This window comes from Lepisma saccharinum, chromosome 4 (assembly GCF_977018435.1).
Source record: "Lepisma saccharinum chromosome 4, izLepSacc3.1, whole genome shotgun sequence".
Taxonomy (NCBI): domain Eukaryota; kingdom Metazoa; phylum Arthropoda; class Insecta; order Zygentoma; family Lepismatidae; genus Lepisma; species Lepisma saccharinum.
This window is the reverse complement of record NC_139232.1, coordinates 377,062-403,356: the sequence shown is the minus strand read 5'-3', so window position 1 is coordinate 403,356 and position 26,295 is coordinate 377,062. Positions and strand designations below refer to the sequence as shown.

The 26,295-nt window shown below is 36.3% G+C and overlaps 1 protein-coding gene across 1 annotated transcript in view; it reads right to left on the bottom strand.

Annotated features, from left to right (window-relative positions):
• LOC145986351 (calpain-7-like) overlaps positions 1 to 26,092 on the bottom strand; it is a 62,463-nt gene extending 36,371 nt beyond the window's left edge. Inside the window, exons 1-5 of the mRNA XM_083120224.1 lie at positions 25,879 to 26,092; positions 18,353 to 18,575; positions 13,825 to 13,982; positions 12,768 to 12,964; positions 4,598 to 5,234 (exon numbers count right to left, since the gene is read on the bottom strand). Coding sequence (XP_082976350.1) covers positions 4,598 to 5,234; positions 12,768 to 12,964; positions 13,825 to 13,982; positions 18,353 to 18,569 — 1,209 coding nt within the window. The 5' untranslated portion in view covers positions 18,570 to 18,575; positions 25,879 to 26,092. The remainder of the gene's footprint in view (positions 1 to 4,597; positions 5,235 to 12,767; positions 12,965 to 13,824; positions 13,983 to 18,352; positions 18,576 to 25,878) is intronic.
• Positions 26,093 to 26,295: the final 203 nt, after the last annotated feature.

Sequence of the window (26,295 nt, the reverse complement as noted above, 5' to 3'; positions counted from 1 at the left end):
AGTGCTGGATGTGCTGAACAAGACACTGAATCTGAACGTCCGTAGCGAGGAAATTGCCCGCTGTCATCGGCTGGGCAAACAGAATCGCTCCGTGGCCGACGCCTTACAAGAGGGAAGATGATGTATTATTGTGAAATTCTCCACTTACAAAATACGCCACCTGGTTTGGTCTTCGAAGAGGATGCTAAGGGACGCCGGGTGCCCCTATTTCATCACGGAGTCCCTCACGGCCACTCGCCAAGAGATCCTGCGAGTGGCTAAAGACAGATTTGACCGTCTCTCTTGCTACACAGAGGATGGGCGTATCATCGTACGCACGGAGAATGGCAGGAAACATACCGTCACCCGCATGAGAGATCTGGAGCAGCTGTCATCGTAGTCTCCCCTCCTCCCCGAAGTGACCCAAGATCAAATACACAAGGACTGCATTCACCTGAACTAAATATTGTGCTTATCTAATCCGTTGCCGCATAATAATAACACGTACTCTAAATTCTTCACTATATCATATTATTATTATTGAATCTGATTTAGCAACAAAAGTGATTGCGTGTGCGCTCGTTTGTTGTTTTTTTTCGTTTTTTTTTGCTTCATTTTTTTCGCATATATATTCAACATATTCTTTTTTTATATATATATATATATTTCCTTGTCCTATTAAGAGTGACGTAATGAAGAAAATGTGTGTAATCGTGTTACCTCAGTGTCCAAATATCAACCTGCCCGACCTGTCATTTGTTCCACGAGACAAGGTAAGCCTTTACTCTTTAATAGCAAGTATTCAATAGTTGGTAAGCCTGAAAACATCCCAAGATTTTCACTGCATTCCTTGCAAGGGCTCAAATGTGAGGACGGTTCCCGTTAACCCCCGAGGTAATGACCAGCTGCTGGGAAGGGGAGGGCCAAGCAATGACTCATTTTTCCGGGTCGCTCTCGCGAATGTCAGATCGCTAGTTCCGAAAATGGACGAACTGCGGCTTGTTGTAAAAGAGGGAGACTTCGATTTGATTGTCATTACAGAAAGCTGGATAAAGGACGGAACACCACTATCTCTAATTAGTATACAGGATTATGAAACGCTAACAAAAAATAGAACCAAGAAAAACTGTGGCGGAATTGTAGTTTTTCATAAATCTAACTTAACTGTTCGAACAATAGAGACAAAAGTAAATACTGAAGGCATCGAAACATTAACTTTGATTCTGAAGTACATGAATAAACAGTTTGGCGTATGTTCCATATACAGACCGCCCAATGTCCCGTACACAAAACTTACATTGTTCGAAGAATTAATGTCCGAAATCTATCCACTAGTTGATAATCTCTTCCTGTTAGGAGATGTAAACTGCGATTATCTCACCCCGAATAAACCAGAAACACGGTTTTTAAGATCGATTTTTGATTCATTTGGTCTAACGCAAATAGTTAATAAACCAACCCGTATCACCGAAAAAAGTAAAACGCTGCTTGACATCATAGCCGTTGACAATACAGAATTACTGTTTAAAACTGACGTCACTGTCCCAATCGGTAAATCAGACCACTGCGTTGCGTACGCTGATTTCTCGTTGCAGAAACCGGAACCTCAAGCGAGTTACGTTTATTGTAGAAATTTTAATACCTTCAACGAAGAAATTTTTGCAAAAGATATAACTGATGTAGATTGGTCAAAGCTTTACTCACTTGATGATGTTAATAATAAAGTGGAGTTTTTGACCTCAAATATACAAAATGTTTTTGACACGCACGCACCTCTAAAAATCGTAAAACACATTAAGAAAAATGCACCGTGGATCACCAGTAATGTTAAATTGTTGATGCGAATCAGAGATAACGCTCTACGAAAGTTCAAACGTTCGAACAATCCAAGCGACTGGCAACAATATAAAGAACTCCGGAACTTTACAACAACTGTCATAAGACAAGAAAAGAAATGTTATCTTACCTTCAAATTTGGCGGGAAAAATTTAAACCGGAGAGACACATGGAATGAGTTGAAACAATTGGGTATTGTTAACAATAAAAAGTCTCACGATAATACATTCTCGCTCATAAGTACCACTGAAGATTTAGATGCTGTTAATGACCATTTTGGTAAAATTTGCAATGAATCTGAAATTCCTCCTCCACTTAAGGCTCAGCAAATAAAGCATTTCGAGAACAAAACCTGTTCCACCGCTGAACAGTATTTTAACTTTACTGAGGTAACTGAAAAAGATGTACATAGAACTATTTATAGCATACGCTCAAATAGTTTTGGAGTAGATGGTATCAGCACTAAAATGCTCAAACTTTCTTTGCCTTATGTTTTATCTCCGCTAACGCACGTCATTAACTCCTCTCTTTCCAGTGGCGTCTTTCCTGAAATGTGGAAAGAAGCATGAATCCTGCCACTTCAGAAAAAGCAGATCGCCACTTCTTACAATGACTTTAGGCCTATCAGTCTTTTGCCTGTGCTATCTAAAGTACTCGAGAAAATAGTGCATTCCCAGACGTTAAACTACGTTAACACGAATAATTTACTGCCCCCGCTGCAATCCGGATTTCGTGAGAAACACAGCACAGCCACTGCTCTTGCTAAAGTTGTGGATGATATTCTCTATGCCATTGATAAACAGCAAGTCACTATTTTAGTACTTCTGGATCTCAGTAAGGCTTTTAACACGGTACAGCATGATTTATTATTAGCCAAACTTAAATATTACAAGTTTTCTCCTTCAACATTAAACTGGTTTCAAACATATCTATTTAACAGACGTCAAAGGGTCGTATTACATAATTCACCATCTCACGTGTCTCAACCTATAACGCTGAAAGCAGGCGTGCCGCAAGGATCGATATTAGGCCCCCTCCTCTTCACTCTTTACACTGCAGATTTGCAGCAAGTTATAAAATTCTTCACTCCACATTTTTACGCAGACGATACCCAGTTATATTTCTCAGATCATTACGCTTCGTTGGAACATAAGCTTCAGTCACTAAATTCTGACTTGAACATCGTCAGTAACTGGTGTGTATCTAACGGTCTTAAAATAAATCCAGAAAAATCCACTTTCATGATCATTGGTTCTAATTATTCAAGGTCGTTAATTAAAAATATTAAGTTCGAGTTCAAAATAAACAATTTGCCCATTGTCAGGAATAACACTGCTAAAAATCTTGGTCTGATTTTTGACGAAATTTTTGATTGGACAGAACATGTAAAGACGCAATGTAGGAAAGCTTATGGAACACTTAGGAATCTGAATCGTTTCCGTGACTTCCTCCCTGCGGAATGCAAGCTAAGACTCATCCAAGCATTAATCTACCCATTGTTCGACTATTGTGATAATGTTTACGGCCCTCAACTCTCGCAAAAGCTCAGTAAAAAAATACAAATGGTGCAAAATGCCTGCTTCCAATACATTTTTCAAGCAAAAAGATCCGATCATATTCTTCCATTCTTAAATAATAATCAGGTTCTTACCATGGCAAACAGAAGGAAGTTGCACTATCTCTGTTTTATACGCCGCATACTGACAGAAGGTAAACTGCAGTACCTGTTTGAGAAAATGCATTCCCGTAGGGAAATCCATCAGTATGTTACCCGTAAGCGGAACAACTTCGATTTACCCCATCACTCTACCACGGCCTACAAATCCTCTTTCTCCTTTTCGGCTCCCAAAGCATGGAATGCATTGCCTGCAAATATCGCTAGTGTAAAGAACCCATTATATTTTAAAGGTAAACTAAAAGATCTGCTGTTAATGGAACAATGGCAGAGTCGGGGCACATACTGAAGGTATCAAGTCACTCACTATAAGGAATTGTATTATTATTACTATTGTCTTTTTTATTTCTAGTTACACTTTTTTTTTGTATGCAACTAATTCCTATGTATTTTTTTTCTTTCTTCATTTTTATTTTTATTATTATTATTATTTTACGTTTAGCTTACTGCTCCATAAGTTTATAATAATCTCATATGTATTCTCATATTGACAAGGGTTAGGTGGCAGAGCAGCCCTTGGCTGAACCTCGCCCGCTGAATAAAGAAAATTTATTATTATTATTATTCTGTACCAATAAAAATAATAAATTTTAGGGCACTAATAAGCAAAGCTGGAGAAAAAGGACTTTCCTGTACATTCATGATTAGTATCTCACTAACTACCAGAGCTGGACTGGCAGACCTACCAAGCAGCACCTCAAGGCAACATAAATTAACTCTACCAACCTGAGAGACAACAATCAATCTAAGTGACTGGAGATTGAATACAGCATGGCCTAATGTATAAATTTTTCAGTGAAAAATTTATACATAGTACATCTCCCGTGTGTGCCTAATCTTCAATAAGCATGGTCTAAGTATTTACTACCCAATCAATCTGTCTACTAATTTAATTACACTTTAAAGTTTCTATGATCCAATAAATTATCTTAAAAAAATCAATCAATCTTTTCTAGGTTGTCCTGTATTTTCAAATATGGCATGTAGTTCCATGGTTGGGTTTGGCAAACTCCGACTTAAGAGTATGAATGTAAGGACCATGTGTAGTGTAACACTTAAAGAATCATGCACCGTTCTTAAGTTCAATGAATACAAGTATATACTTACACTGTTAGATCCTGGGAAATCATAGCCACCCATCACTTTCATGTATGCTTTTTCCAGTAGGGAAATCCACAATTCATTTTTATTTGTTGAATAGGAGCACAGAAGTTCCCCATGATGGCCAAGAGGGAGTTGATCATCTATAATCACTTTCCTTGGAACGCCATTTAAGTGCAACTTCACCATGTACTTTCCAAATGGGTTATAAATAGGCTGTCCTCTTGAATTGCGAGGGTATATAATCGAAGTGACCAGGCTTTTCTTAAATCGTTTTTCAAACAGCGCACTCACGGCAAGCGACGCCACGAACGAGCAATCAGACACCACCGTCTGCTTGATACTAAAGCAGTCGATGAGTTCGATCATTTTGGGTTCTGAACAAAATTCTTCTGGTCTGGCCCATCGAGCAAAACTTCTTTTCTGTTTCGGTGACAAGGCTAAGAGCCCATCTCGATCTGTGAATTGGATGGAGTATTGAAACCGTTCCCTGAGATCTACAGACATGAAAGGCACACACTCTACACTGTTGATCCGGGAGGTGAGTAAAAGAACACGCTTCTCCTCATCTGTGTAAGCCTCTTGCCCAGAAACTACAAGGTGTGCGCTATGACCTCGGTGAAGCTTTGGTCTCGGTTGTGTGCTGGCTGTGGTGAGAGAAAGGATTGAGAAAATATGTCATTTTTCTGGCAGTTGAATGCTCATACCAATAAATATATAAATACATGGCATATGATTTCTTGCTTTCTTATGATTACATTTTACAAAATAAAGTTACGAGTTATAAACATTTTCTTGCTTTAAGTACTTTCATCTTGGTCTCCTGGAAAACATAAAATCCAGATTCCACTACATAGGGTAACTTCATACAGCACCAACAAGCTTTCACTGCATGCAGAGGACATGAACACAAATATTTTCCTGGTAATACTTTGCTGCTCAGAACTCATTTCAGTGCATGAACCCTAGGAAAATTTCAGTTTTCATCTTGTATGTGTGGAGCCATGCAGTAGAGATATGGTTGCTACTGACAGTTTTATTTTCTGTTAGAAACATTTTTTTAAACTATGTTACGATAGCAATTGATACAAAGGAATATCACTGGATAAACCAAACCAAGTCCTTGTATAATGACATTGATACATGTATGATCTAAAAGGGGGGGGGGGGGGGGGTTCGCAGCTATTTTGGTTGGGTCTTTTTCACAAATGTTTCTCAAATCAATGAAACTACACGAGTTGGCAATATTTTTCCTGTTCTACGGTTCTTATTTATCTCCCGACTGTAAAATAGACACTCATTTCTAAATATAAAATACAATTTACAGTATGAAATTCGTAGCTAGACATAAACAGTGTTTTCAAAAAGCTGGCTTTTTTAATGTGAGGTTCTTTCCGAGTGTTATCTTCATATTTCGGCAGGCTTATTAAATATATCTATGTACTATAAACATATTCACATAACTAGAGTAGTCTTGTGTGTGTGTTTTAATAGAACCTAATAGTATGATATGATTTCCAATGTTTGAATTTGTTATACGAACACGTACATGAAGCAAGAGAGAAAATATTGCTCTACCTTTTGAAAATCTAGTATCAAATGTCTCTACATTAAATTTTGTGTTCAGTAAAATATATTTGTATTCTGGCTTTCAGTATATCATGCATAATTTGGTTAAATGGCCGCCAAACCTGGTCACGGAGCAACTAGTGATGTATTTTGGCTGCTTCTTGCAGTGGTTCTCAACTTTTGTGAATTCACAGCCCAGTAAATTTATTTCTTACAAGTCGATGCCCTGATCCCAACAATTTCACCCAAATACATTTCTGATATTTAAAGTTTATATGAAAATTAATATGCACCCTTCATTAATATTATCAACTATGACACAATCATAGGTCAATTATGTATAGACTTGCTGTCAAATATAAAATTAGATTTAAATTAGTAGTCAATCCTTGGGTGCAATGAACCTTTTGCGGCCCGGCGGTTGAGAAACACTGGCACTAAAACTGAAGCAGAAGCATATAAGACTGGTCTGATCGAAAAAAAAATAAATTAAGAAATGTGGACTGGACCTACAGTTTGAAATGAGATCCGAAGCACTCTTGACTCCATTGAGGATTGAATCTCAGACCCTTTCTTATTACAAGGCAACAGCATTACTTTATTCCACTCCAGAGGCCCATTCATTATTATAAAAGGAACCTTTTATCAAAAAGCAGGCCTTTTTCCAACAACAGTACTTGCAATTTGTTCTCTGTGATTTACAGGCTAAATTAAAAATTAATGTCCGATGAAGTAGCTAACAATCTTGCTAAATATAGAGAACACTCAGACCGAAGCAACACATGACAGTAGAGGGTGTGACATTGAAGTGACAACTGACATGGGCCCCTTCAGTCTGTAAGCAAGCATCCACCATGCATGCACAAACAAGACCGAGTGACATGATGCATGCCATTGAAGGAGCTTTCAGACTGAAGTCGCAGATGACAAGTGACACAGACTTCTTCAGTATAAAGCAAAACATTCACCGTGCATGTAAGAACACCAGACAGAAGTGGCACGATGTACGCCACTGAGAAAACAGTGTAGTCCGAGCAACATGCAAGTGACATGTTTAGCTCGTTGTTGCACCTTCAGTTCAAAATTTTGAATGTATTACTGAGGGTCTGCTTCCAAGTGACACATGTCACTTGTTGTATTGGTCTGAACGTTTCCTGAGAAAATGGTACAGACCAAGTGACAAGCGACACTTGGAGCTTATGTTGCTTCTGTTCAAAATGTTGTATTTACTTAAATTTACCTAAATCCTCAACCAACACTTTCTCGACGAGGCACCATGTCAGGTGTCTGAAAACATCGTTTCAACCTGAAAAAGGAGATAGTATAACCTTCGAAACGTAGTTCGACAAATCTCATGCTCACACATGTAAGTTACTGATTTTTAATCTTTTAACCTTTAGTTGATGTTGTATTTACTTCTATGAAAGCAGTGCCATGTGTCGCTTCCGTCTTAAAGCTCCGTTAAACATGATATATACATACATTTATGTAATACGTATACTTCTGCATGTGTGTTGTGAACAGTAAATATTTTTTATTGTTCCGAAACATCAAAATATTTTGATATTAACATTTGTTTCATATTTTATGACATCAACATTTAAATTGAGATACAAACATGTAAAAGCTTGTTTTAAGTCCATTTCATGGTCAGATGTGCTCATCAGGACTACATGTTTATTATTAACCCTAGCTTATCCGTGCCGTACAAGAAACTTACATACTGGGGGCGACTCACAGACCCACAATTTATTTATCATCACTAAAATTCAAGAAACAATTGTATTATTGAATCACTGCTTCTATTGCTGATTATGTATGTGCAGTTATTTATTAATTATAATAATTACAAAAATGACTTATCTTTAATAAAATATAATAACCAATTACTGCATGAGTGTCTCACATATATTTTATCATTCACTAAAACTCACAAAATCCATAATAATTTTTTTATTAATGCTTTTTGTTTGTAGAAGTGCAGTTGCTTATTAAATATAATAATAACCATCATTACCAACCAATTGTACACTGTCACTGGCATAAGCGTCTCGAATGAGATGCATTCAAAGATTGCACCTGATAAGCCCACCAAGTTCATTTTCCCTTCTATTTACATTAACGTTTTTATGAGCAAAAGTAATATAGAAATTAGGGATGGGACCGATTAATCAGTACTCTATCGATATCAGCCGATATAAGCATTTCGGTGTATCAGTAAAATTAGAGATTATTTTACTGATCCGATATATCGATAAATATCTGATAATTTAGTGCAAAATTATGCCATTTTGTTGTAATTTTATGGATAATCTCCATGCCCTACTTTCTAAAAAAGTAAATGTCTAAATATGCAACTTCTTTTGCACTGCAGTCACCTTGAAACACACATTTATTAAGGAGGTCAATGAACCTTTCAGGTTCTTCAAGGACCATTTCTAATTTTATATCGGATCGGTAGAATATCGGTTATCAGTATCGGTAAATTTTATATCGGTATCGGCCCAGCCTTAATAGAAATTGGGAACATCCTAGAGAACAATGTAATTTATTTTCAAACAGTTGAAAAATCTAAAAAATATACATGTGGTGGGCCTGCAAGCCCCCTCTTCATCTCGGTAAACTAGGGTTAAAATTGTATCTGAACCAGCATGCAATATGTGTCCACTGGGATTGGCCAATAATCTGTCTCTTGGGAGATACATCATGTATTTTTTACCTAGTTGTAAAATATGTCACTACAAACCTGTAAACTCATAACAGTAACTTGAAATAGGTTAGCTGCAATTGGTAAAAAGCCAAAATTTCCGGTATGTTTCCAAAAAAAAAAAAGCTTTTTATTGAAAAAAAAAAAAAAAAGGTCCATTCAAAAAAGCCAGCTTTTTAGCAACTCTAGTGGCAACCATGAATCTCTGCTGCATACCAACCAGATAAAAACGGCCACTTTTCAATGGTTTGTAGCATTGACTGGAGCCCTTAAGGAGCATTACCCAGAAAGTTGTTCATATTGATGTGTTCTATATGCTGTGAAAGTTTGTCAGTGCTGTATGTATATATAGTGAACTTAGATTCTACGTTTTCAGAAGGAACAACTACACAATGTTATTCACACTTACGTTGCTCGATTATTTCTTGTCAGATTTTAGGCTCTTGTGAAGGACATACTTTCCCCATAAACAACATGTTTATCTTTAAATCAATTTCAGCATCCATTCCAAAACTGAAGATTGTGTGATTTATTTTCAGCACTTGAATTGTTCTGAAGAGAGGCAGCAATTATATTTATCGAACTTTCAGTGCATTATTTAAAGTCAGGTTTCAAAATGCTCTTTCCAAACCTGGTTTTATCAACAAAGGTGTACTCAGGGGTCTCCCCTGGGTCCCCTTTTGTTTATTTTATTTCTAAATGATATAGAAGATGTTGTAAAGTATTCGAAATGTCTTTTTTATGCTGATGACTTTAAGCTGTATGCAGAGATTAATGATGTGAATGACCATTATAAACTACAAACAGACATTAATGCAATTAAGAAGTGGTTAGATAATAATCAACTTTCTATCAACTTGTCCAAGTCAGTTGCAATGACCTTCTCACGCAAGAGACAGAACTCCTGCTACAATTATAACATAGACAATGTGAATCTTACTCTTGTAGAAGATGTTAAGGATCTTGGGGTTTTTCTTGACAGGAAACTTAGCTTTAAGGTGCATCTTCATATGGTGTCAACAAGTAGAAAACTGACAGGTTGGGTCATAAACAAATGGCAAGGTCTGAACAACCTCCACCTTCTCTTAGTTATGTATATGGCATTTGTCAGACCCATTCTGGAATTCAGTTGTGACATGGAATTTTTCCTGGCGTGTTGCAAAATGTGACATCATTGAGAATATACAAAAGAAATTTCTTTCCTATTTATATTTTAGATTTAAACTGTTAAAATTATTTTATAGTTTATAGTTATTGAACAAGTTAAAAGTTGTATACCTTTCACCTAGAAGAAACAGAAATGATCTAAAAGTCGTTGAGAAAATTTTAGAAGGTTACTACTCTGTGCATACGCTTTTATCGAGAATATCTATACGAGCTACACCGTATCGAGTAAGCACTAAAGGGTCATTATTGACAACATCTACAGATTTTAAATATAATGAGTTTCTAAACTCCATAGTCAGTAGTTATAATGATTTCCAACGAGCCTAAAGATCAATTTTATTTTAATCATTCATCAGGCCTATTTTAATGACTTATCATGTATAATTTAATGTATATATCATTCATATTTTATTGTACCTCTTATTGTATTTAGTATTTCTTTTGTAGAGTCACATCTTTATCTTTCAATCTTGTGTTATAACTTTATGACTTTTTTGTGTTTACATGTATACGTACTGCTGTACTAAGGCCAGCCAGCTGTTTTTTGGCAGGATAATACTTGCATAAATATTTGCATTTTCTTCCTTCACTGCTCTCAGAATTCAAGTTGTTTATTTTTGTCAGCTGCAAAATGAGAGTTGAAGTTTTGCTTATCAAAAGACAGCAGAACTGAAAGTGTGCTTGTCTTTCAACTCCTGGTTTTGTGTCCGGTGTTCTTATTTCATAATCCTCAAAGAAAAATAGCCTTGCGAGACTGCAGATTTTAAAAAAATGTTGCTTTTTTCTATATGTTGGAAAAGTCATTGCTGTTAGTAGCTAATATTGGCAAGTGAAGACCCCAGACTGGTGGGAAGGTGATGGGAAGTTACAGGAATGGAAGGTCTTCAGCATTTTAAGGATAGTGCAGTTGTGGAAGACAAGAGAAGCTGGATTACAGTACATTTGTTTTTTTATCAGCAGTGTGCACATTTAAGACGCAAGTTGCAGAAAGAGGAAAAAAGAATCATCGCTTACTTTTCCATGTTGTCAATGCCACAGATACACAAATATTTCCTATTTAAAAAATAATAATAAATAAAAACATAGTGTCAATCACACAATTATAACATAGTGTCAATCACACAATTATTACATACCTATGCACACCACTTGATGACTAATGGGTTTGTGGAGGGGATGAGTGGGTGTCTTTTTTTATATTAAATGTCTATAGTTAGTTTAAACAATGTACCCAGGAGAGTGATTGCTTAATTTTAGACATCAAGGGAAAGGAGAAAGAACAATCACTTTCTTATCCATATGCTAATTGTTTCAGATGTCTCAGGTAAGGGGGCTACACTTCCACTCTTGCCCTTAATCTGGCCATGAGTGCACACGAGCAAGAAAATGGGGATGAAACACTTGGCACTTTTTAACACTTAGTTATGGTGCAAGGAGGAGAGCCATTGACCCTCCCTCTCCACAGTAAACAAGAAAAACTAAACATATATATACTCTTTTAAGGCAAATGTGCAGTATTTATGGTATTTAGATGTGCATTAAATTTAACTGTCTCCCCACTCATCTTCCGCGGCGCTGCCACTTTATGACACAGAGTCACATGATCTGCATAAGAAACACGTTCCTCTGCCTCAAGCAGAATACGTGTGTCCCATCTTGAAGGTTGCCATCCTCCAATAATGGTTTTGGCAGGAATATGGTATATTACATTTTTCTGTCAGTGAATAACATATCACCCATCTGCTCACTGAAAAAACATAATCGCATTAGCTTGTGCAATTCAGCTTCAATCTGATTACCAAATTGTGCGTTATTAGTGTAAAAACTTCAGATTAAAAAGAATTAAGTGAAATACAGACTAGATCCTATCTGATTTCCTAAGGAATACAAATCACTTCCAATTGAAAGGAAGAGTAGTTCTTATCCAATATTGAACAACTGAGGTTGGCAAACTCTTCGTAAGCACTTCTTTTACAGAGACGGCAATGCAATGGACAAGAAGAAACGAAAAGTTTTCACAAACAAGCTTCACCCCCTTCAACTAGGAAGGATTCCATAAAAGCATGGGTAAAGAAGTGCGAGCCCTGTTGTCAATTTTTCAGGTGAGTTCTTGTGGAGGGGGTATGGCTAACAACACCTTAGTTACATTTTTACGTAGATTACGTTCAAACCTTAGAGTAAGAAGCATTTGAGCAGATGAAAGAAGAGTCTTTTACCTTCCTCTTTGTCAAGGAAGATGTGTTGAATGCAACTTGTGAGTGTATGTTTGGTCCCATACCTAACTGAACAATATCAATGGTTTAATCATTTTTAGCATGAGGTATCAGCATCTCAAAGCATGTAATATAACATCATGTGTGCCATGTAAAAAAAACAAAAAAAAAAAACGTGTGGTTTCCATCCATTTGGCAGAGCTCTCCAGACCTTAAGAATTCTAATTCTTGGTGAACATAGTGTGAGTCTGTGTGGATGAAAAGATTCCATTACATTTTATATGTCGGTTTGGTTTTGTGACACAAACCATAAGCAAAACTATTTGAATGAAAAATACAAGAGTCCACACACACTGTGACATCAGAAACCATACCCATGATGTTGGTGTCTTACAAACATTGCTTCTAAAATGACAAGCTGAATTTTCTATACAGAGATGCATAAAAAGGGTAGCCAAAGGTTTAAAAAATTGTTAATTTTAACCATGACAGAGAAGATGCAGCAAGAACTGTGTAATACGTGCCTTGTACTCCAGCAACACAGCTGGCTTTTATGTTGAGGCTCCCTGCCTCAGAGATCGTGCTTAAGTTGGGCTGCTGCAAGGGAGGCGGAGCCTCTTGATTGCTGATTCCCTTCAACTCTTCAGCTCTCTCCAGGGCTTGCTTTGCCAAGTCTGTCAGCTTCTTATGCAGATCTGGTTCTTGAACAGACTTTGTCTGCAAATTGAAATAACTAAAGGAATGGGCAAGGAACTTATTTCTTACAATCTTTTATGTTCCACAAGAACTTTGCATTTATATGCATTATACTTTAACTTTCCGCCGTCTTTTACCTTATATTGAGGATGTGGCTGCAAAAATTTAAGCCTTTTCAGTGTCTGGTGACAGTTTCCTATTTTATGATCATTTGCTATTTCACCCTTCCAACTCTGATTCCTTTCATTCACTATATAATTCAATAATACATTTTAAAACAACATAGGATACCTTTCTAGGACCCATCTTCAAAAGTTGAAAATATATATTTAAATTCCAGGAAAGAATTATACGAATAATGAACCAAGAAACTCCTAGTTTCCACTAAACTAATTTCGACATGTTTTGTATATTACCAGTGCCTTGCTTACATATTCCACAAGCAACTTCATTTATTCAAAAGCGTGCATACTTATTTAACCAAATTTGTAACTTCCATGAACAAAATACAACAACAACACAAAATTTTCATTTGGAGACAATATCATTACTGTTAACAAAACATAATATTCACCACAAAACAATTGAAATGACATTACAAGTTACCCAATACATTTAAGACAATGAAGAAAAACAAAACATTTAGAGATTGTGTAAAGCAGTTTCTCTTTAAAAAATGTGTTATATACATTAAACAAATTCTTACATAAAAGAGAATATAGTAGAACCCCGATTTTACATTCTCCCACATTTTAAGTTCTTTCAACTTGGTCTCCTGAAAAATGTAAAATCAAGGTTGCACTATACATATAATAAGCATATTCATATCATGTTTATTCTCTTAGTAGAATAAAGAGCATATGAATATATAAAACACTTACAGCATTGAGACTAAGTTCTACAGCTTCTTTATAAAACTCTACAGCTTCTTCTTCATTCCCAGATTCGTCTGCATCAAGAGCCTGGCTAAATAGAAAGTGCGCCTGCCCAAGGAGTTTCTGGCTATTGGATTGAACCTCAGCCACATGTTTTGATATCCCTGCGAAATGTACGGAATACACTGTCAGCAGATATAACACAAACGTAAATGGACAACTATCACTGGGTACAGGGTGAAGAATAAATAATTGCAGCAATTAATCAATTCTGCACACAGTAAGCAATAAGCATGCTCATCGCTGGTGACTTTAACATCCTTGACATAACTCATCCTATTAACGACCTCCTTACGTTAGGTTCCCACTGTCGTGAATTGAAGTACTTTATTGATTTTAATGATCTAAAAAGCTTAAATACTATACAAAATGCCAACGGTAAAACTTAGATTTAGTCCTAACAAATATAGAGAATGTAACAATACTCTGGCAGGATGCACTTGTGCCGGAAGACAATCACCACCCACCCCTAGGAATAAATATACCATGCCCCAAGCTTAAGCGTAAAACTTCCAAGTCGAGTATTAAGCGATACAATGTTAAGAAAGCTGATTTCGTCAGTATGTTTCACAAATTCAAATCAGCTAACTGGGAAGAATTACATAAATACGACGATAACGATCTTGCAGTGGACAAATTTTATGACATAATTAAGTGTATATTTGATGAATGCGTCCCATACTCCCGCTCAACTTATTGTAATCAGTACCCATGTTGGTTCACACAAGATATTATTAAAGGTATAAAGATCAAGTCACACCATCATAAAAAAATGGAAACAAAAACAAGGGAATGTAGGTTATCATGAAGACAACTTTAAAGCCCTAAGAATGAAATTAAAAGTGGAAATAAACAAAGCTTACTAAAACTACCTTAACAGCTGCGAAGCTAATCTGACTCGTGACACAAATCCATTTTGGTCTTTAGTTAAGAATCAAAGGAAGAATCCAGCAGCCCAACCAACCAAACTCAATGGTGAACCTATTGGTAACAATAACATCCAGAATCTTTTTGCTACATATTTCGAATCTGTCTTTTCCGCGGAACCATCCTCTTATGAAACCACACGAAGCTCAAAAAACTCAAACCGAAAAGAACAGCTGGACCGGACCTAATCCCCTGTACATTATTAAAGGTTGCTCAGAAGCGCTCAAGTTCCCTCTCCACACGCTCTTTAATTTAATCCTGAGAACTGAAAAAATTCCCCGCAAGTTGGAAAATGACGGAGATTTGTCTAATCCCCAAAGCAGCAGATAAGACAGACATAAGTAACTACAGACCAATCACGAAACTGTCAGCTCCAGCTAAACTCTTTGAGCAAATAATTTATAATTATATTTACTCGCATGTCAAACCTATCCTTTCTTCACACCAGCATGGATTTGTACAGAACCATTCAACTGTGACTAATCTCGTTGAATTAACAAATTACGTTGCGTCAACTATTGACGATAAAGGACAAGTCAATGATATATACACACAGACTTCTCGAAGACCTTCGACACGGTACACCTCGATACTTTAATTCAGAAACTAGCTTACATCTGCCTCTCCCCGCAACTTACAAAACTACTTGCTTCATATTTACAGAATAGATGACAATATGTCATGCACCAAGGACTAAGATCCTCCTATTACCTAGCCCCCCAAGGTTCGAACCTAGACCCCCAGCTGTACTTCATTTTCATTAATACTTTACCCGACACACTAAAAAACTTGGAAAAATTAATCTTTGCTGACGATGTCAAAATTTTCAAACACATTAAAAGCGATCGTGACTGCACGAAACTACAAGATAAACTTAACGAAGTACTCGAATGGTGCAAGAACAACAAGGTTGATCTCAATCTGAAGAAATGCAAAGTAGTATCATTGACACGTAACAAAAGTCCCATTCAATACTCATATAGCATTTCCGACGTAGAAATCTTAAGAGAGAACACTGTAACTGATCTTGGAGTCACATTTCACAAAGCTTTAAATTTCCAGACACATACTGCATGCATCCTCAATGAAGCACACAGGAACCTAGGATTTGTGATGAGAATGGGTAGACAGTTTAAGAATAAATAAACCTTTTTGCTACTTTACTATACATTTCTCAGATCAAAACTTGAATATGCCTCAGTCATTTCGGATCAGTTATTAAAAAAAAAAAAGAGAGATTCGAAAAAATAGAGAAACTCCAAAATAAATTCTTAAGGTATTTAGTATATAAACTAGATGCCATTTATCCAAAATTCACTTAGGGTTTATCCAAAATTCACTTCGGGTGACATCTTACACAACATGCTGAGTGTCTCATCCCTTGAAAAAAGAAGATAGATGCACCAGTTAACCTTCCTTTCCAAACTCCTCGCAAAAATAATCTTTTATGTTCCATACTCAAAATTAAGATCCACAAATGACCTCTTCCAAATTTCGTCCGGTAGAACCAGGATGGCCGAAATGGATCCCATGAGGAGGATGTGCGTGTTGTACAATATAGTCTCTAATAATACCCCTGACATTGATCTATTTAGACCTAAAAGCAAACACATTATGTGAACCCTGTATAATAGCATTGTAACCAAATATGTTGTATACTTTATGATATACCACACTTGTAACGATTATTCTGTTTCTTTTTGTAGTTTCTTTTCTCATTGTTTTTGATTTCTCTTTCCAATTCTTAATTACTTTTGTTTTGTCAACATGTATGTGAACTTAACCGTGTGCCTGGTGGTCACTATCTTTATTTGTACAACAATGTATTCTTGTTAATTTTCTGTTCCTTATATTCTTGTATGGACCCAATTTTGGATTGTACTTTCATACAATACCTCAAAGCACTGTAACTGGGCATTTGCCTGTAGTGTTTAATAAATAAATAGTAGATATTACAAAGGTAACTCAGTGGTCTAAGTTCGAATCCCGGCCAGGGCATGGGTGTTCTTTGTGAGTGTCTCCTCATCAATTTCATCATATCATCCCTCATCCTCATTGTAACAATTAGCCAAAAGTGGCAGAAAAGTTACGTAAAATAACCTAATTCAATGAATCAATCAAAACTATAAAAGTAACTAAAAAGTTCTGTCAGTTTCTATGTTGAACGTTGTGGCTCGACACACACTGAGTTTTAAGTTTAGACAGATATAATGATAGTCAGTTGTTGGTAGGCATATGCACATTCAACCAGCAAGTTATGGTTGGTGCAGTTCAACATGTATGTCTGGAAGGACATGTGAAGCATGGGTACTCCAAAGAGAATGGAACAAATACAACAGCTGTGGGAAAGAAAATATGCCAGGCTTTATCAATTACGTGGTGATTGAGCAGACAATGCAACGACGGTTTACAAGATTGAAGGACTGCGATGAATCCCTTGAAGATGCACCACATGCTGGAAAACCAACAGCCGTAAACAATGACGCTCTGCAGGCAGCTATTCAGGCGAACAATGGTTTGACAACTTTTGGGAAAAATTCCACAACATTGCAGAAACTATTCGACTATCACTTTTATCAGCTCAAAAGGTGACATGAGGAGATGCCTGCATTTCCTTGCCATCACATCTGGAGAAGGATCCATTTTTGGACAGAGTGATATGAGAAGTGGATTCTTTACAATACTCCATGGCACCGTCATAATTGATTAGCATCACAACTTGGCACATAATGTGAGCCTCGCACATGTCTAAAGTCAAACATCACACCATTCTCCACACTGGTTGGTAAAATTGATGCATTTTCCTTATTCTCCAGATATTGCCCTGTCTGATTATCATGTTCCATTCACTGGACAACCACCTTACAGGATGACAGTTCTGAAATGTAGACAAGGTCCCAATCAAATTTGATGACTTCTTTCGTTCTTGTTCTGCAAAGTTCTACCACAGTGGGATCCATGGGGACTATGTTTGACCTGACAAAACCATTTCACTTCGCTTTTTTTCGATTGAAGGTGTCAGGTGAAAATCTGACAGAACTTTCTTGGTTACCTTATAAGTATACACACAATACAAAATTCATTCAACTGTATTTCACACTTACAAAATCTATTCAAATTCTTTTTCCCCTGTCTTGGCATAAAAAAATGGAGCTTGTGTACCATAAAAATAGCATATGGAAAAAAAAACAATTAAGAAAAAATATTTCACCAGTAATGTAATGATGTTCGATACTGCAATATAAAGATAATGAAATACAAATTGACATAATAATTATTGTTCTGCAATAAATTTTTCCAGGTACTTTCCTTGCAATGAAAAATATGTAATAATTGAGATCATCGATAAAGAGCATAAATTATGATGGGTACAACAGTATACTCTGGAATTGCTCAATTTTCTATGACAAATGTATCCGATACATTTAGTCACACACATTGGTTGAGGAGATAGATATATCCTTGAGAATCTGTACTACAGGCACGCAAATCGCATGTCAAAAGAGCAACATTACTTTTCACTACTAAGTAAACGAGACAGACTTACTTAAATTATCTAAAGCAGTGGCTCTTTCATTGTATTCCTTGGCTTTTGCAAGCCATTCATTGCAACTGGAGTCCTCTCTACATGCAGTTTCAAGAAGCCTTGCTGCTTCCCTATAGAAATAAGCAGCTACATCCAATCTCCCTTCGCGATCAAAGTGAACTCCCCTGCTTGCTGAATTAAATGCATCTTTCACTAAAACTTGAAGATTCCAACTCATTGTGACCTATAAAGTATAAGCAACAGTAATATTATATATGATTAATATTAATAAGATATTGACATTTTTCATAATAATTACAATTACAATTACTAACACGTATTTTGTTTGCATTGTATCTTCAACACTGATCTTTTACTTTAGGCTAATTGGGATGACTAGGATGAATAAAACTCTAACAAAAATATGAAATAAGGCTCAACATAATGGCTCTAGGGTTCACCTGGAGAATGAGTGCGACCAGAGCATGGTGTTACTGGTGGCTATTCTAACATCATGCTAAACTTCAGATACAATTCCAGGTATTTTAGCCTAATAATGGATTCATGTACAGATATATTTTTCCTATTCTCAAACTTATGGTACACTTCTGTTCAGATAAACTGGCTCACTCGTTTGAGTTCAATTTCAGCTTTGGAGCCGATCGAGTGTGGTAGTACAGCTAAAGTAAAGGTTCGGAAAACAGCACCCATGGTACTTACCACTAAAGTTTTTTTACCACATCCAGTAAATTTTCTGACTTTCCGAGTGAAAGAAAACGGTTACAGGAAAGCCTTACAATGTAATTATTAATGCAACACAATGCCCAATTTTACATTCGAAAGACAAGGGTAACTAACGAAAAAGAAACATTTTTTGAAATACTCAGAATCCTTTAACTAATCTAAAAAATCTGCCTCAATTCCTTTACTTGGGGAGAAGCTCATATTTGTTTGAAATCGGAAGGGAATGGGTGGTGGTTCCATTAACCCCTTCCCTTAGCATAACATAACGTAACATCAACGTCGACATTAACCCAGGGGACCTGGGTTTGAATTCCAGCCTGGGCATTGGTGTTCGTTGCAAGTGTCCCTTCATCAATTTTCCCACATCGTCATTTATCCTCATTGTCGCAATTAGCCAAAAGTGGAAGAAAAGCAATGATAAATTACAAAAATGAAATCGAATTGAGATTCAAGATGAGGATGGGAGAAAATAAACAATCCAAAGCAATAAAAATATCTCTCTTTCTGTAATGGGCCGAACGACGTGACTTCAGGATCACATTTGTTTCTTTCTCTTACGTATGCATACTGCTTTTCTAGCATGTCATTTGATAGGATAATAAAGCTCGCAAAATCAGAACGAACTGAATCAATGTTTCCGCCACCTAAAGGCGAAAAGGTTGTGGGGAGGGTTAAATGCGCAGAAGATGAATTTCTCAGTAGATTGCAACTTAAAGTTTAATCCTGTTAATGAGGTAAATTTAATTACTACTACACATTATTAAAATCAGATATTTGTAGGATTTCGGGAAAATACTGCAGCCCCCGGGTGCCTTCCATGGCTACATGCCTGCTTGTATTAGTTCCAAAATTTCTGTGCTGTCCCAACATCGTGAAGACAATTTGGGATATAGGCCTATTTGAAAGTGATATGGAACCAAATTCTGCTATCAAAACTAGATGGGACTCGATGTGATGACCACGCACAACCGAATGAAAGAACTCTTCGCAGGCCTTGTCCCTCAATATTAATTTTGCAGACTAATTGTAATTTTTTCTGAGCCTCCTCAATGACGCAGGGTAGCATCACTGCCCTGTAATCAAGGGGTCCCACGTTCGATACCCGATGGAGGCACATAGTGGTTCGAATCCCACTTTAAACTGTAGGTCCAGTCCCGATTAGCCTTACTGTGCATAAAGTGGACATAAAACACGAACTCAATAATTGTAAGATTTTAGAAAACCTAAACATGGCTTTTTATGCATCGTACAATTTTCCTTCTTTTCACCTACCTTTACAGTATTTCTTCCTAAGAATTCCACTGAGTATAACATGCTACAAAACCAGAGGTCCAAGGTTCGGACATTGGGCGGGTATGGTTGTATCATGTCTGTCCCATCGCCATTCCTTCAGCTCATCATTCATCCTCATCGTCACATTTAACCCAAGAGGTAGAAAAGTGGCATAACATAAAAATATATAAATGATTGATTTGGTTTATTTTACTTCGCTTTTCTGACACTTTTTGGCTAATCGTGAAGATTAAGATGACAATGAGTGATGTGAAATTGATGATATGACCATCATAAAGAACACACAGTCCAGGATTCAAACCGAGGACCCCTGGCATCGTAGTGAACCTTGTTAACCACTGTACAAGTTGACACAGAAAATGCTTGATAAGTAATTTGCTTCTCCATAACTTATGATTATATTAACTAACTAACTAACTCTCTAGCCTTCTTAAACCCGAAGGTTCATGGCTGCAGCAACACAGGCCTTCCATCTTTCCCTATCTTGAGCAAGATCTATATACTCTTTTCCATCCCTACCAATTTCCTTTAGGTCCATCTCAACGTTGTCCCTCCATCTTCGTCTTGGCCTTCCTACACGTCTCTTACCATCAGGTTTCCCAACAAGAATCCTGTGAACTCCTCTTTCCTCTCCCATTCGTGCCACATGGCCTACCCACCTAAGTCTTCTTGATTTAATTATTCTAATAATATCTGGACATGAATACAAATTATGTAGTTCTACATTATGTAACCTTCTCCACTCACCTGTCTCCTCATCCCTTTTAGGTCCAAATATTTTCCTAAGGATCTTATTTTCAAATACTCTCAATTTATGTTCCTCTTTCAATGTAACGGACCAAGTTTCACATCCATATAATACTACAGGCAAAATTACGGTTTTGTATATTTTAACTTTTAGTTTCTTAGATATTAAACGAGAAGACAAAAGTTTATGAAGAGAGAAGTAACATGCATTTCCTGAATTAAGCCTACTTTTTATTTCCTCTTTAATATAATTTTCATTTGTTAATATTACTCCTAAGTATTTGAATTTGGAAACTGTTTCAAACGATTTGTTATCAATAATTAGATTTTGATTATTACCTAACACTTGGTTTCGGCCTGTAAGCATATATTTAGTTTTCTCTTTGTTAACTTCCAAACCTATCTCTTTAGCAGTTTTGAAAAATATTTTAGCATTATTCTTAATTGTATTCACATCATCCCCCAGTAAGTCTACATCATCTGCATATGCTAACAACTGAGTCACACCATTTAATTTTAGTCCTTCTTTAGTTTCTTTTACCTTCCTAACAGCATATTCTAAGGCAAAATTAAAGAGCAATGGAGATAATGCATCTCCTTGTTTTAACCCATCATGAATTGTAAATTTGTTAGACATATTATTACCCACACGAATTTTACTTTCTGTTCCACTGGTGCATATTTTTATTATACTAACAAGCTTCTTAGGTATTCCAAACTCTACTAATATATTATATAATTTATCTCTTTTGAGCGAATCATATGCTTTTTTGAAATCAATGAATAGCTGATGGACATTTTGATTATATTCCCACTTTTTTTCAAGTGTCTGTCTGATGTGAAAAATTTGATCTGTAGTTGATCTGTTACGTTTAAATCCACATTGATAATCACCTATAATTACATTAGCATATGGGGTTAGTCTTGTTAAAAGAATGTTAGACAATATTTTATATGTTGTTGAGAGTAGAGAAATTCCATGGTAATTATTGCAGTTCATTTTATCACCTTTTTTAAACACAGGAACAATTATGGATTCTTTCCACTGTTGAGGGATTTCTTCTTTATTCCATATTAAACAAATTAATTTATGAATTTGACATATTAATGAATTTCCACCATATTTAATTAACTCAGCTGGTATTAAATCAATGCCAGGTGCTTTGTTATTCTTTAGCCTTTTAATAGAATCTTTAACTTCAGTCAAGTTAGGTTCTGGAACTAAAGGTTCTGCTGTGTGGACTTCATTTACTTCTGATTTATCTCCTACATGGACATTTAAAAGGTCATTAAAGAAGTTCTTCCATCTATTTAGAATATCGCTTGGGTCAGATAGAAAATCACCGTCTTTATATTTTATCAAGTTTACTTTAGGTTGCCACCCCAATCTAAAATCATTTACACCTTTATATAAATCTCTGATATTTTTATTTTTGCTGTTTGTTTCAATTTCGTTAATTTTGCTTTTTAAGTAATCTCTTTTTTTACTTCTAAACGTGCGGTTAACTTCTCGCTTTATTCTATTATAATTGTTTAGATTTGTATCATCAGAGTTATTTAACCACCTAAGTCTAGCCTGATTTCTTATTTCTATTAGATTATGACATTCATTATCAAACCATGGCTTACTTTTTCTCGGTTTATGGTATCCTATACTTTCTTTAGCTGCTGATTCTATTGCATTACGTATGTGCTCCCAATTCTTATTTACGTCTGTTTCATTTATATTTTCATCATCATTTAAATCCTGAAAAACATCAAATCTATTTGACAATTTAATTTGGTAATCTTTCTTAATTCTTTCATCAGTAAACTTTGCTGTATCAAATTTTAGAACTTTTAGATTTTGTTGCTTATGATTTATCACTGAGAGTCTTTCTCTTAATTTAGCAATTACTACATAATGGTCACTGGCACAGTCAGCACCTCTATGTGTACGAACGTCAATGATACTAGTATGCCTTCTCTTATCAATGAGAATATGATCTATCTGATTATGAGTTTTACCATCTGGAGAAGACGAGGTATATTTATGGATATCTTTATGTTTAAAAGTGGTACTTTTCACAATTAAATTCTTTGAGGTTGCAAAAGTAATCAATCTTATACCATTATTATTACTTAATTCATGAAGACTTTCTTTACCAATCGTGGGTTTAAATGTCTCTTCTTTGCCAATCTGTGCATTACAGTCACCTAACAGAATTTTCATATCATACTGAGAAAATTTATCAAAGACCTGTTCTAACTCTGCATAAAAATCATCTTTAGTATTATCATCTTTACCTTCCGTTGGTGCATGTATGTTTATTAAAGTAATTTTACACCACCTACCCTGTAAAACTGCATATGATATCCTATCATTAATAAATTCTACTGTTTTAAGAGCCGATAATTCTATTTTTTATTAATTTCTATTATTTATGAAAAAGCCTGTCCCAAAATTATGATTTTCAGTACCACCATAGAATTATATTATATAACTTTTATTTTCTGTATGACTAGGGATTAATTATATTTGTATGTCTAGTCAACCTTGCCACCTAAGCAGCAGCAGCTTCCGCATTTGCAGGTCGAGGCTAAATGAAGAAAAAGCACATAAAGTCAGAAAGATATACAAATTTTGAAACATAATACTTATAGAGCATGCACACAGCTGTAAAAAAAATTGCTACATACCTAGTTTTCTTCCTTAATTGAAACGTGGTTTATTCTTCATTATACATGAGATCAACCACCCTGGGAGTCGAACCCAGGATCTTGTGTGGTAGTCTGACTCTCTTTTAGAACGTCAATATGTTGGACATTTGGTCGATCCTGATCCATTTGTTTCCAGAGGAAGACAATCTGGCAGCTTCTCATTCGACATTTCACTCGCGATGTAGGAAAATGAGATCACAAACACTTTGTGATTCTATCTTCTTGCGTTTACAGAAGTTAACCACCGATCGGACCACAAACCCTACTTCAAACTATCTGACAGGCATCAATTGCCCACCAAAATCAACAGACCGCCTCAATGTTTCTCCAAATTTTCAGAAAGTGGCATTTCCCTCCTTTGCAGGGCAGGTCATTAGCAGGAGGGTTGAGTGCATGTGAGAAGAACCACTATGTCACTCATTCCCATGCCGAAAAATGGACAAAAGCAATAGAATTCTCTTTTTGGAATTTGAAACGCATGGGGTTACCTTTTCTGAACCATAAAATAATTAACCCAGAAAGTCCTAGCCACCCGCGGCTAAACCTTCCCGTTTGTGTCATTTTTTCGGTGCCCATGGTGCCAGTGCAGGGCCAGATGAAGAGAAAGTATGGGTTTGTGGTGAGGATTCTGGATCTGATGTGCAGCAGGGAGGAATGCATTTTCAAAAGGTCTCCCACTTCTCTGACCAGACGATAAAACCATTAACTGCATCCTCTGCCAATACATCTGCTTGTGTTCAACAAGCAAGAAACAGGAAAATAAGAAAGAAATGCCTTGCTTGAGGTTCGTGCTACTGAAAATTGAAGAAGTGTTTCAAACTGCAAGCAAATTTTACTGAAGAATTATTTTGCAATATTTGTCATCAAAGTAAAATTTCCAGCAAATACAGAACAGTTTCCCGGGGACACGTGGGTATTTGCCGGGGACGTCCCTGTTCAAAAGACATTGTCACGCTTCATTTATTGCAGTTTGGTGCAGATATGAGTTAGTGTTTAACCTCGTCCTGAAATGGAACTCGCTGGGGGGTCTTCCCTAAAGGGAAGTTTCATAGGAATGAGGACATTTTCTGGGAGAAGCACCTGTTATATTTCGGAGGGGGCATGTGTGTGTGTGTGTATACAAAACAGTATTTTGAGGTCGCAGAAGGAATTTTTGGCATTATTAGGGAAATGTGATGTGTATGATTGTGTTCAAAGATTTGGGTGTTGTCATGCAATAAACATTTTATATTTAGTGGCTGATGAGATGAAATAGTTTTAGAAATTGACTAAATTTGGTCTAAAATTTCTCTCAATTTTCCATAACTAAAAAAAAGGTAAAGTGCTCCCCTGTGCATAGCACCACGCCATGAAGGCGTATAGGGGGTGTGGGGGTAACGCCCCACATTTTCTTGATTCGGTCGTGAGTGGGGGTGATGTGATCAGGGGCCCAAGTTCCTTTTGTTTTATTGCGATTTCATCATGCAACGAATGCAATTTTAACATGGTTCGATTTCAATTTAATTCTCTTAACACATACTGCGGAGTTTTAGCGATTACTTAAGGTGTTGTTCCTTTCTTCGCTTCTGTAACACACAATATGGCGGGCACATTTTGACATACGTTGTGGGTATGAAGTGTTTCCAACCTTCTTCACCGAAAAATACCTACTATCTTGTTCGTCACGTGTGAAAATTTTACATTATGCACGGGTAGCCGACGGATAGACCCACGAACCATTCACGGATAGCACCACGAACCATTTCCGATAAGGTTAGGTTAGGTTAGGCAAGCAGTGAAAAAAAAGGGGTTGGAAACACTGTCAGGGGCTTACGTTATCAAACGTATGCAGCATGCAGTTCACGTAGCGAAACCAAATATGATTGAATTAGATAAATGTGTACCATGGTGAAATGGGAATTAAACAATGAGAACTTGGGCCTAAATGACAGTACCACTACTTGGTTTGTACCTGCAATTACGTCAAATAAGACAAAAAACATTGGTATACCAAAACATTAAAACATCAGTACGAAAGAACTGAAATAGAAATACTTATTTCCGATTAGCACATATCACTATACCTGGTGCAAACAGCAGGTGTCTTCTAGATTGTTGTAGCTATCTACCAGTAATATATGTGCTTTAAAATGCACTACGTACTTATGCTTTCATCAACATATAATAAAAAAGAATAAACATATTCTCTTTTTGTATAATATTCCATCAAAAAGGATTTTCCGTATTATTTGTGTACGTTTCGCCACTGTGGTTTTGCTTTCGCCACACACCACACTACTAAGTGTCACACTTATCGCACACCTCATTGAGCTCCGCATCTTCCATAGATGTTTTTCGTCTGTCTAACGTTAGAACGTATTACCTGTATTACATTCGTTCGTGTTAGGTTAAAAATTTTATACATATGTTTGGAGCTATTAGCATAAACACACGATACAAACACAATTTTTAGGGGCATTCTAAAAAGGTATTATTTATGC